This window comes from Rana temporaria, chromosome 6 (genome assembly GCF_905171775.1).
Source record: "Rana temporaria chromosome 6, aRanTem1.1, whole genome shotgun sequence".
NCBI classification, from domain to species: Eukaryota; Metazoa; Chordata; class Amphibia; order Anura; family Ranidae; genus Rana; species Rana temporaria.
The window spans coordinates 140,576,586-140,589,433 of NC_053494.1; the positions used below are offsets into that span (position 1 = coordinate 140,576,586).

Here is a 12,848-nt window from a genome sequence, read left to right on the forward strand (position 1 = left end):
ATTAAAATGCCATAAAACTATTCCCTATTTTGTAGACGCTATAACTTTTGCGCAAACCAATCAATATACGCTTATTGCGATTTTTTTGTACCAAAAATATGTATAAGAATACATATCAGCCGAAACTGAGTAAAAAATGTGTTTTTTTATATATTTTTGGGGGGAAATTTATTATAGTAAAAAGTAAAAAATAGCTTTTTTTTCAGAAATGTCACTTTTCTTTTGTTTATAGCGCAAAAAATAAAAATCGAACAGGTGATTAAATACCCTTAAAAGAAAACTATATTTGTGGGGAAAAAAAGAAGTAAATTTTGTTTGGGTGTAACGTTGCACAACCGCGTAATTGTCAGCTAAAACAACACAATGCCAAATCGCAAAAAGTGCTCTGGTCAAGAAGAGGCTGAAGTGGTTAACAGCAAACACTGAAATTGTATTTTTAACCAAACTCTATACAATTTCTAAATAGGTTAAAAAGGGTCCCAATGCTGAACTTTGGGGTACACCACTAATAACCTTAGACCATTCAGAGTATGAATTATTAATCACTACTTTCTGAATACAATATGTTAGCCAGTTTTCTATCCATCCAGTTTTCTATCCATTTACATATTAGCAATATGTGGAGAACTGTATCAAACATATACTATATCCACAGCCACTCCTTTGTCTAAGTTTTTGCGTATTTTCTCATAAAAAAGCTGATTCCTTAACTTTGGTCCTTTTTGAATTCATGCCGACAGTTATGGCAGAGGCAAAGAAATGGTTAACGATGGCTTCCACAACCCGCTACTGGGGTTGAAACTCCTTCAGTGCCTGCACTGTGCACTATACCTATTATCAATGAAAGTAAATCATTTTTTTAAGTTGCACGGAATCCTACTGGAAAAACTGCGTTGGTACTGATTAGTACACGATCGATATCGATCAATTTCAACTCAAAGGAAACTTTATTTGCATCATTCCTGTTGAAAAGACTAATTGATCCAAGCACAAAATTATTGCCTTCACAGTGACAAACAGTTTCTGATCAACATTTTTAATTCAAAGAGATTGGATCAACACAGGCAAGTCTCCCACTGGCTTTTAAATTGATGAAACATTTTCGACATCCAGTTGATTAAAGCTTATGTCCTGCTTTTTTTTTAGTTTGGATAAATTAGAGAACACTTAGGGCCAGATTCACGTAGAACTGTGGCGGCGTAACGTATCGTAGACACGTTACACCGCCGCAAGTTTTCATCGCAAGTGCCTGATTCACCAAGCACTTGCGATGAAAACTATGCCGGCGGCCTCCGGCGCAAGGCGGGCCAATTCAAATGGGCGTGTGCAATTTAAATTAGGCGCGCTCCTGCGCCGGACCTACTGCGCATGCTCAGTTTCGCAATTCCCGTCGTGCATTTTTTTGAACGTCGACGCGCGTAGCGTACTTCCGTATTCCCGGACGTGTTACGCAAACGGCGTTCATTTTTAAATTTCGACGCGGGAACGATGGCCATACTTTAAACAGCAATACGATTGCTGAGTAAAGTTGGGGCAGGTCAAACGACGACTAACTTTGCGACGGGAAACTTGACTACGGACGACGTAGTGAACGCGAAAATCCGTTGTGGATCCGCTGTAACTGCTAATTTGCATACCCCACGCTGGTTTACGATGCAAACTCCCCCCAGCGGCGGCCGCGGTACTGCATCCTAAGATCCGACAGTGTAAAACAATTACACCTGTCGGATCTTATGGATATCTATGCGTAACTGATTCTATGAATCAGTCGCATAGATAGAAACAGAGATACGACGGCGTATCAGGAGATACGCCGTCGCATCTCTTTGGTGAATTTGGCCCTTAAAGTGGAAGGCAAGTCAAAACCTAACTAAGCTTAAATCTACTCCCACCCACATTCTAAGCCAATTCTATCTACCCTACATATTCTGTAGTTGTTCTGGCCCAGTTACATGATCAAGTACCAGTCCTGGCTTCAGTGTAGAGGAGGGACAGCTGACAACAGATGCTTCATGGTAAGCCTATGGGTGATGTCATCGTCCAGGCTTTGCAATCGTTATCAGCAATATCTCCTCTACACTAAAGCTGGTGCTGGAGTGATGACATGACCAGATCAAAGCAACTTCAGAATAAGTAAATACAGGCATCTTCCCTTTTACAAGGTAGAGGGAATAGGCTTTGAATTGTGGTGGGAATAGATTTAAAGAGGATCTTTACCATTAAAAAAAAATAATAATACAAATACTGTAGCTGCTGACTTTTGATAAAAGGACACTTACCTGTTCAGGGATCCAGCGCTGTCCTCACTCAGGTCAGTTCTTCCCTGACCTTCAAGTCCCCAGTGCCGCCTTGTTTGCTGCGGGAAACCAACTGTGCCTAGCTGCACTTTGTGAATGGTCCCACAGGCTTCTGGGACCTGTGACGTGCCCCAAAAGTCTGGGGGCAAAGAGAGGGGGGCCTAGGCGGTTTAAGCAGAAGTTGGAGCTTGAACCTATCAAAACTAGGTACCCCCCCAAAAAAAATGTATTGTGCAAAATGTAGTGGGGGGGGGGGGGGTAGGCATGAGGAGGAACTTCCCCTTTAGGGTGAAGTTCCCATTTAATCTTAGTTAGGTTTTGACTTTCCTTCCAGTTTAATATTCTTTTCTGCTTTTATTTCTGGCTTTGACTGTACTTGGGAGATTTTCCCTCACTTCCTGTGCATGAAGCGTGTCATACAAGAAATTGGGGGTGCCAACATAACAGGGACAGGAAGTCATAGAAAACAATAAAAAGTTTTAACCTTTCTACACTGTAATAAAAAACAGATATTTTTTAAAATTAAATGGTCAACTGGAAAAACTGATGACTGTATATCCAGCATAACGTGAACTAGAATAGAAAAAGTCTTATTGGTTGCTGTTGGTAACTCAAAAGCTAAAGTCAAATTTCAGTAGAATGAACATTCACTCAAATGGCTGCTTCTGCCTTGTACATGTAGGATAAACAGTGAAATATTATATATAAGTATTTTGACGCTATCATATAATCCCCTGAAGACTATAAGGCATCAAAGAATGTTGCATAAACACTGCATTATGAGAATAACTCGAAGACTAGCGTCTGGAAACTTTGGAGGAAGCATAAGCACAGAACAATTTCATTTAATTGCTTTCTATCTCTTGTCTAGCTACCTCCCTTTCCTATTAATGAAGGATTTAACTCCGCTTAGCTGTGCTCTGAAATGTATGACACATACATCATGGCTGCAAATAAACAGAGTGGTAGCTCCGACACCTGGATTATTTTCCAAACACTTCTGTCAGCACCAGAGGGACCGTGTAAAAATATCTCTAGATTTCCCTACACATTACATGGCTGCATCCAGTAAAATGCTGAGATGATGCAAAGCAAGGCACGGATGGGCTTGGGAGACCTCTATCTCCAAATGTAGCAACGAGGTGAGAAACCGGCTAAGCAATGTTTTATTAGTTCTCCTGTAATTGCTGAACATTACACCGGAGTTTTGCTGTGGGTGCACATTCCTATTTAAATTGCTCAACCCCTGCGGGACCTGATCTTACATTCCTAGAGATAGTCCTGGGGCAGTAAATGAGAGCAGAGGGACACGAAATACTCTTGTAAGACACTGTTGTCTGAGGTTAACACAGTTTTATCATTCAGCTCCTGCTGGAGGAATAGGATTATCCATGCAATATTAGAAGCAGGCTTAAAAACGTGCCCTCGACTGCATTTATCCCATGGTTAACAGTTTTTATGGAGAATAAGGCAATATGTAAATGTGTACACATGCATGATAGTTATACAATACAATACAGGAGAAAATGTAAATACACATTTAGCATATATTAAAGTTAACATATCATATACTGATGGAGCAACTGAATAGTAACACTCTCAAGGTTTGTTTACATCAGATTCCCTTTTCTTGCAGTTTCAGTACAGGAAAGTGCAGTCCTTTAAACTGGCTTATTCTGTTCCATTATTTATGTATAAAACAGAATTAAGGCATGCAAAGTTTTTAGGTCCCTTGACCGTCATCTTCGTACTCAAGAGAGTTGCATGGGGACCTTTAGAATACTTTTACAGTTCTACAAGAAATCTAAAAAGTGAAAGTACTAAAGCTCAGCTACAGCCAAAACTTTTTTCCCAGCTTGACATTGATTGGGGAATAGGTTAGAACCTATGTTGGGCATCCTGTGTTTCCTGTGAGAAAAAGTTTAGCTAGAGTTAGGCTTAAATGCTGGTTAAACTGTATATCTAGTATAAGTATTTTTATGGGAAATTTTTCGCATTGTATAATTCCCGGTGAACCATGATGGACCGGCTCATTATCCGGTGGTGACCCTTTACCCAGTGTTTTTTGGGGGGGGGGGGGGCTCCTTTCTTTTTTTCACGCCTGGCGCACGTAGGCTGGCTCCTTGACGTTATGAGTTGTTACCGTTAAAGAACCACCCTGGGGGATTCCTCTTTTTCATATATCTAGTATTGGTTCAGGAAAATGTAAACTCTTACCCATCGGTACAGTTTGGGTGGCATGGACGGCATTCTCTGTCCTCATCTGCATATTTAAAGATGAAGCTGTGAGCTCCTTGAAGACCTTCTGGACATTTTTCCACACAGTTGGGACCATCTTTAAAATTTGAGCATTTTGCACAGTGCTCAGGCCCCTGAAATTGTGACACAACTGTTAGGGCTCATAAAAGAAAAAGTTAAAGTAACATATGCTATTGTCATGTTCAGGATACTTTAAAGCCACCATGTGAGATTGTTTTTAAATTTACAATTCCAGTTCCCAGTAAAGGATTAGATATTACAATTATATCTCTAGCAGCACATATATCCTACCTACCCTCCATTCCAGTGCTGCATTTGCTGTAAGACTCTTCTGCATTTAATACTTCTGGGAGTTTCAGATGCTATGTCCCCTGCTGTGTGTTGTGGTTCTATTCTCCGACTCTACATAACTGCTGTGTCCTGTACAGTAGTAACATGTGGGTTGAAGAAAGGAATCAAGGAACACAGCAGGGGGTACAGGCACCCAACACTTCTGGAAGTTTTGAATGCTAAAGAGTTCAACAAAAGCTGCAGCACTGCAAAGGCAGACAATGATAGCCTTTCGAGAGTTGAGTATCTATGATCTTCTATTACAGAGAGCTGGAACTGGGAATTTTTTGAGTAATTGATTGCAACATACAATGTTAATAGTTTAATCAACAATATTCAAATATTACTGAAATGTACATTAACCTGAACAATTCCAACAGTAGCATATCATAAAATTATGCATAGGCAGACATTGCTTTATGTGAAAACTGCATGTGAGAATACTTAGCCTATTTAGAAATATTCACAGCAGAAACTGTATGTTATACCGCGTACACACGATCATTTTTCGGCATGAAAAAAAAACGACGTTTTTAAAAATGTCATTTAAAATGATCGTGTGTGGGCTTCACATTGTTTTTCGGCTTCTGAAAAACGATAAAAAAAAAAATCGAACATGCTGAATTTTTTCACGTCGTTTTTTAAAATGAAGCCCAGAAGCAAGTTATAAGACGGGAGCTCTCGTTCAGGTAAAACTACCATTCATAATGGAGTAAGCACATTCATCACGCTGTAACAGACAAAAAAGCGCAAATCGTCTTTTACTAACACGGAATCAGGTAAAAGCAGCCCAAAGGTGAATAGAACTTCCCCTTTAGAGTGCCGTCGTACGTGTTGTACGTCACCACGCTTTGTTAATCATTTTGAAAAAACAATGGTGTGTGGGCAACGTCGTTTTTAATGATAAAGTTGGAAAAACGTTGTTTTTTTTCATGATGAAAAACGTCTTTTTTTTCATGCTGAAAAATGATCGTGTGTACGCGGCATAAGTCTCAAATGTGCCAAAAGCTTTGTCCAGCCCCTGTCTGCTATCCAGACGATAGGTGGTCTGTTCAACCAATAGGTAGGTTTAATAGAAGAAACTTATACTTTGGTCAAAACAATGCATGTATAACTTATATAACTTGTATCTCCAGGTCTACTGATCCACCTGACAGGAAGTTTTCACTAAAGTTATCATCTGCTTATGTATTGTGTTCATCTTATGCTCTGCATTAATTGCCCTGCATATTGCATTAGATATTTGTTTTCTAGACTTATTCCATCCTTTATTGCAAAATTCAAAGAAAGAAGTCCTGTATTTTGAGTATAACACATTGCAGAACATAGGGGGCAAATATATAAAGGCTATATTCATGAAGTACTGAATCAGTCCAAAACTGAAGTATTCAAGGCAGCAATGCTAGGCATCTGGAACCAATAATCCATCCTGAAGTAGAATTAGTGCAGGGGTGGGCAAACGTTGGCCCTCCAGCTGTTGCAGAACCGCAAGTCCTATGAAGTATTGCAAGACTTTGACAGCCATAATCATGACAGGTAGAGGCATGATGGAACTTGTAGTTCCACAAAAGCTGGAGGCCTAAAGTTTGCCTACTCCTGTTTTAGTGCTTTCTTATGAGTAGATTCCTTTGAAACTCCCTTACCGGTCCATAACAGGTAGATACACCTCCTTCCATCTTCTCACATTGGCTGTCACAGTTGAGACAGACAGTACCATTGGCAAACTCCCGAAGATTCCTGCAGACAAGATAAGGAATAACTATTGGATTTCTATTATTCCATTGGATATACTTAAACCATTGCTCTTTTTAAATACATTGACAGTGATATGTCCTTTACTTTCTATACAGAAATCTATTTTTTTACAGGACTCATCTACATACATTGTTAATTGACCGGTAACATAATTATTTCTTAAATAACAAACATGTTATACTTACCTGCTCTGTGCAAAACAGCTCTCGGGTCCCCTGCCATCACTCCTGGCTCCTCCCTTCTTACGAATGCCCCCATAGCATAACTCAATTTTGGGTTTATTTACTTAAGGCAAATCCACTCTGCACTACAAGTGCACTGCAAGTGCACTTATAAGTGCACTTGGAAGTGCAGTCGCTGTAAATCTGAGGGGAAGATCTGAAATCAGGGAAGCTCTGCTGATTTTAATATCCAATCATGTACAAGCAAAAAAGCATTTTTTTATTTTTCTTGCATTTCCCCCTCGGATCTACAGCGACTGCACTTCCAAGTGCACTTGTATTGCAAAGTGGATTTTCCTTTAGTAAAGAAACCCCTTTGTGTGTCTATTCTTCCCGGCCCCCACTATATGCTCATTGGCTGTGGGGGGAGGGGGCACTGTATTCCATACGTTTTTAATTAAATGCAAAAAATGTATCAAGGTACAAAAAAAAATAAAAAAATTCTGCCATTAGACCCACTTTAAAAATGTTCCATCCTCATGGGGAGGTAAAAGATGAGCTATAGCCTTGTAATAATTTACACCACATAACCTTAATTTTTATAAGGTGTATAGTGGGTGAAAAAGTAAAGTGTGTAAAAAGTGCAGGATAATAAGTTTAAGTTTCAATTAAATTTAGAAAACATTATTTAAAAACTTTTTTTATTTTTTATTTGTTAAGTGGAAATATTTTTAAAGTGGAAATTTAGTCATAAAATGAAGTCCTGCTAGATCACTTCAGGCTGGCCCCTTTTGCAGGTACTGTATAGCTATGAAAAACATTAGACATAAGTGTCCATACTGTTTAAAATCCAGTAATACACTCTATCATCCTGCTCTGCACATACTCACTTGCTTTGCATTGTTAGGCATTTTAGGCACTGCCAAATTTGTAGAGGCAAATCTGATGAAAGCCTTAAAGCTGAGTTAAACCTTCCTATCCTTTACAGCCAATGAAGCTACTTCTGTTTGATCTGCAGCTGTCATGGGTGTTGCACATTTGATCAGTTATGGCATCAAACATTTGATGGTTTGACAGTTTGTTTGAGGACACAAGCAAATGTGACAGTTAGCAATTCCAGGCATTCCAGCAATGTAACTGTTCTTTTAAACTGTTAAACTGATGGGTTTAGTTCCATTTTATGATTTACTGCTGTCCAGGGGCTCTGGGCTGCAGCAAAATGGCAGCCTCCAGCAAGAACAAACAGGAGCAATTCTGAAGGCAATATACAGCAGACACTATTTTGGTAGCATAATTATTAATGTGATATGTATGTTCCTTGTTAAAGAACATTATGTGTTATCAGGTTGTTATGGGTAAAGTTCCGCTTTATATAAAACACACATATGCAAACAGAGTTTTATTTTATCTATACGTAGAATACATTTATTCAGTACAAGCGTGTGGTTAAAATGATCTGGGGTCACAGAAAAGATACTGTAAAAGCAGCAAAAAGTGGTCACAATTGAGAGGAAAGGTGAGCACAAAGGCACCCTGCATCTCTTGCACTTTGCCCGAGGGTCCCGATGCTGTGATCCCCTGACTTTTGTTTTCTTTCGTTACGTTTCGGAGCTGCAGTGCCAGTTGTACTACAACCGCTGACCTATTCAGACAACAACATGTAGAGTCAAGAAAGCCTCCCCTAAGCTCTTCCTTAGTGTCACATGACACAGCCAAGGGAAGGCTTTCCCCTCTCGGTGCATCATCACTGAATTTGAGGTATGGTAAATGGGCTTTAGGAAGGTGATCTGTACTGAGGAGATGAGTCTGTGTTTGTTGGGTGGTCTATACTGAGTACTCTACTGGGGGAGGGGGATTTGGAGAGGCTGTGTTGAGAAGTTTTTATCAATTTTGGAGCATAAAACAAGGTTGCTGCTCTGTAGTATAAAATTCATAATTTAAATGATGCAGGATTATACAGCTAGCATTATACTACCTGCTTGCTGTGGCTATAAAAGCTGCAGCTCTCATCAACAGAAGCAATATTGTTGTTTATCCATATGCCCTCTCCCCTTGTGCATTCACAGAATGCAATGTATTCTGTGAATTGTTCAATCCTGACCCCTGTATTTTGTGTCATGCACTCCTGACCCTTGTGATCTGTGCCTTACACACCTTTGACCCCTGCGTTCGATGGATTATGCACTCTTGACCCCTGCACTCTGTTCATTACATACTACTGAACCCTGCACTATGTACCTTACACACTCCTGAACCCTGCACTATATACCCTATGTTGTACATTTCATACTCCAGACTACTGACCACTCTGGAAGAAAGTGTTTATTGTCTTAATAGTCGTTGGTAGCTAAGTAATCACTGAGGTTTGCATGTCTGTTAGTCTCTCTCTTTTGGTGTAGTATTTAAAGCATATTTTGTAGGTACTGTACATTAACTGATATGCATGTGCTTTTTATACACTGTGTAGACTCAGGATGTATTTAACCATGCCCCTTTAGGTTCCTCTCACTAATTTGACCTCTCCACCATTCTGGGTGGTGCACAATGCAAGCCGCCATATTTCTTTACTCCAAGTTACCAAGAGTGCCACAGGTTCTTTTGCAATCCTAGCAACAACCCTGGGTGAGCCGCAGAAGTGCAAAAAATAAAATATGGTAATGATTCATTTTTACAACTTAGCTTATTGGTACTCCCTTTATAACCCAATCTGACACTTGGGGATGAATGAACCTGCACCCTGGAAAAAAATTACTTGGTATCTGCCAATATCTAGCAGCTCCCATTGCCATTTGTTTACGGTCAGTGTATATGTGAACATTAAATTAACTCAGAACTGGATGATCTGGTCAAAGTGTGCTTTTTGAAAGTTGACTGTTACCACCAAGAAGAGGGTCTACAACCCAGTTAGCAAGCAATTGAACGGCACATTTGAAAATGACTTGCTAAGCTATTGCTAGACTTGCAAGGCTTCACAAGGTTGTTGCACAATTGTGGCAAGTCCGCATTGCATGACTCCAGATCAACTTTATTTTCAAACATTCTGCAAGTCTGCTGCAAGTTCTGGTTCAGTTAACCTCCCTGGCGGTATGATTCTGTCAGAAAAAACATGCTAAAAGCGGTACCATTATTTGCAAGGAAATTTGGCGTTTTATATTGTAGGTCTGTAATTTTTAGAAATAACTCACTTAAATCTGACCAAACAAGCTTCTAATAGGCATCCCGGGTATGACATTTTTTTAAAAACAAAATTATAAATTATAATATAATAAATAATTATAAATAATTATAACAAATAATAATATAATTATAATAAAAATTATTCAATAATGTAATCAAATCAAAATCACTGAAATTTGCTCAGTTGCAGAATTGTTGCTGTCATTATTTTTTTTTTTATGACGAATTTCCCCACAAATCGCTATCGCACAATTCTGCAAGTGATTATAATTTATTATCGCTGTTTTTTAGCTGATCTAAAACTATTTTTGACATAAAGGGACACTTTTGGTTGCTATGGACAATCTACAGTTTGCAGGGAGAAAGAAACGTTTTTATTATATAAAATGACATGCATGACACAGGACAGACCACTAGGGACAGGGGGGGTGTGTTTTTTTTACATACAGTACTGTAATCTATAAGATTACAGTATACTGTATGTAAGGTGTTTGTTTAGTTTTTTGAATTTGGCGCCGTTCTCCGTCCCCGTGCGTCGTAACGTCGCAGGGAACGGAGATCGGCGTCACACGGAGGCACTGTGTGAATCGAGCGAGGTCCCGCTCGCTCACACAGCGCGGTGGCATCGCTGGATCCAGGGACAAGGTAAGTAACTTGTGCCTGTGGATCTAGCGAGGCAAGCCCGTGGCTGACACGGGGTTACCGCTCGCAGCAGGAAAATCTAACCCCGTGTCAGACACGGGAAGACCGCCAGGCAGGTTAAGTTGTGCAATAGTCATCCCACCACTGGGGTCACTGTGACTTGCAGAGCTCTTGCTGTAGACTCACCACTGCAACTTGGCTCTTGCTAGAGACTTTCCACACAAGTTTGCTACAAATTGGAAAAGTGTCAACTAGAACTTGTGCTTCAAGTGCTCTGCAAGAGTATAACTTGCCAGTGAAAATGTGCAGCACGTTAACAGACTTACAATTCAACACTGCCACAAATTTGTGGCAAATTATTCTTGCTATCTGGGGAAATGGCTAATAAACATCTCTTATGTAATATAGACGCATTTCCCCATGCAATTCTTTTTCTTTTACCACAGTAACAGAAAACAAAATATCACAAATATTTCCCAATGCACTACAACCAAAATGTAAACTCTGCAAACACCTGAATCATCCACAGCAGACCAGTACTTGTATTTTTTAAGCACTGCATCAAATAAAGATGATATCAGTGTACCGCCAGGCGAAAATTGTACATGAATCACATCTGCATCACAATGAGAGGAGTACAGAGGAGATGAGAATAGAAAACCTAAACTGGCGGCACTGAGCAGATTCAGTCGGGACAACATGGGGAAAGAGATAAGGCAACAAGGATGATGGTGAAGAAAGAAGGGAGGAGAATGGAGGAAATGCCGATGATTTGCTGTAATTAAAATAGATGATCTCTCAGGAAAGGAGATTTCATTACTCTGTAAGACAGTTTATTACTATAGAGTGGGAGGAACAAACAGAAATTGATGGTGTTTTCTTAACCTCCCTGGCGGTATGATTCTTTCAGAAAAAACATGCTAAAAGCGGTACAATTATTTTGCAAGGAAATTTGGTGTTTTATATTGTAGGTCTGTAATTTTTAGAAATAACTCACTTAAATCTGACCAAACAAGATTCTAATAGGCATCCCGTGTATTACATTTTTTTAAAAACAAAATTATAAATTATAATATAATAAATAATTATAAATAATTATAACAAATAATAATATAATTATAATAAAAATTATTCAATAATGTAATCAAATCAAAATCACTGAAATTTGCTCAGTTGCAGAATTGTCGCTGTCATTACTTTTATTTTTTTATGACGAATTTCCCCACAAATCGCTATCGCACAATTCTGCAAGTGATTATAATTTATTATCGCTGTTTTTTAGCTGATCTAAAACTATTTTTGACATAAAGGGACACTTTTGGTTGCTATGGACAATCTACAGTTTGCAGGGAGAAAAAAAGGTTTTTATTATATAAAATGACATGCAGGACACTGGGCAGACCACTAGGGACAGGGGGGGTGTGTTTTTTTTTACATACAGTACTGTAATCTATAAGATTACAGTATACTGTGTGTATAGTGTTTGTTTACGTTTTTGAATTTGGCGCCGTTCTCCGTCCCCGTGCGTCGTAACGTCGCAGGGAACGGAGATCGGCGTCACACGGAGGCACTATGTGAATCGAGCGAGGTCCCGCTCGCTCACACAGCGCGGTGGCATCGCTGGATCCAGGGACAAGGTAAGTAAAAAGTGCCTGTGGATCTAGCGAGGCAAGCCCGTGACTGACACGGGGTTACCGATAGTAGCAAGAAAATCTAACCCCGTGTCAGTCTCGGGAAGACCGCCAGGGAGGTTAAAGTTCACAGTGCTACAGGCTGGGGAGGAGAATTAATAATGAATAATAAAAGCATATCCGCAGAATTAGCTGCCAAGAGAAGATTTCTACTACCAAAGGGGTTAAAAGCTGACATTTAAAATCTTAACTCCTTGCGTGACCTCACTTTTGGGTGCTGGTACAAAAGTTACACAAATTTAATAAGGCAGTGTTAATTGTACTTGAGTATAAATAACCAATGCCTTAACTTTTATAGCAGCAAGGTGCCGTGGGCCACGTGCAGTGGCTGAACAACCATGGTCTAAACCCATGATATTTGAGGGTCAATTTGCTATCTTAATAGGGTTGTTTGTAAACCCAAACAATGAATTTGTCTTATTTTGTCACTTAAATTGCTCATTCACAATAGCAGTTGTGGGATGGTAAAACCCAATAGTTGAGTCCTCCCAACCTTTATACTCTTTAGCTATGGAGGCACAGGCTGGGCAGGACAT

The 12,848-nt window shown here is 39.5% G+C and overlaps 1 protein-coding gene across 1 annotated transcript in view; it reads right to left on the reverse strand.

Moving 5' to 3' along the window:
- The window catches only part of ERBB4 (erb-b2 receptor tyrosine kinase 4), a 1,211,692-nt gene that overhangs the window by 278,047 nt on the left and 920,797 nt on the right, over window positions 1-12,848 (reverse strand). Inside the window, exons 14-15 of the mRNA XM_040358486.1 lie at window positions 6,530-6,623; window positions 4,515-4,669 (exon numbers count right to left, since the gene is read on the reverse strand). Of these exons, the coding sequence (XP_040214420.1) occupies window positions 4,515-4,669; window positions 6,530-6,623 (249 nt within the window). The remainder of the gene's footprint in view (window positions 1-4,514; window positions 4,670-6,529; window positions 6,624-12,848) is intronic.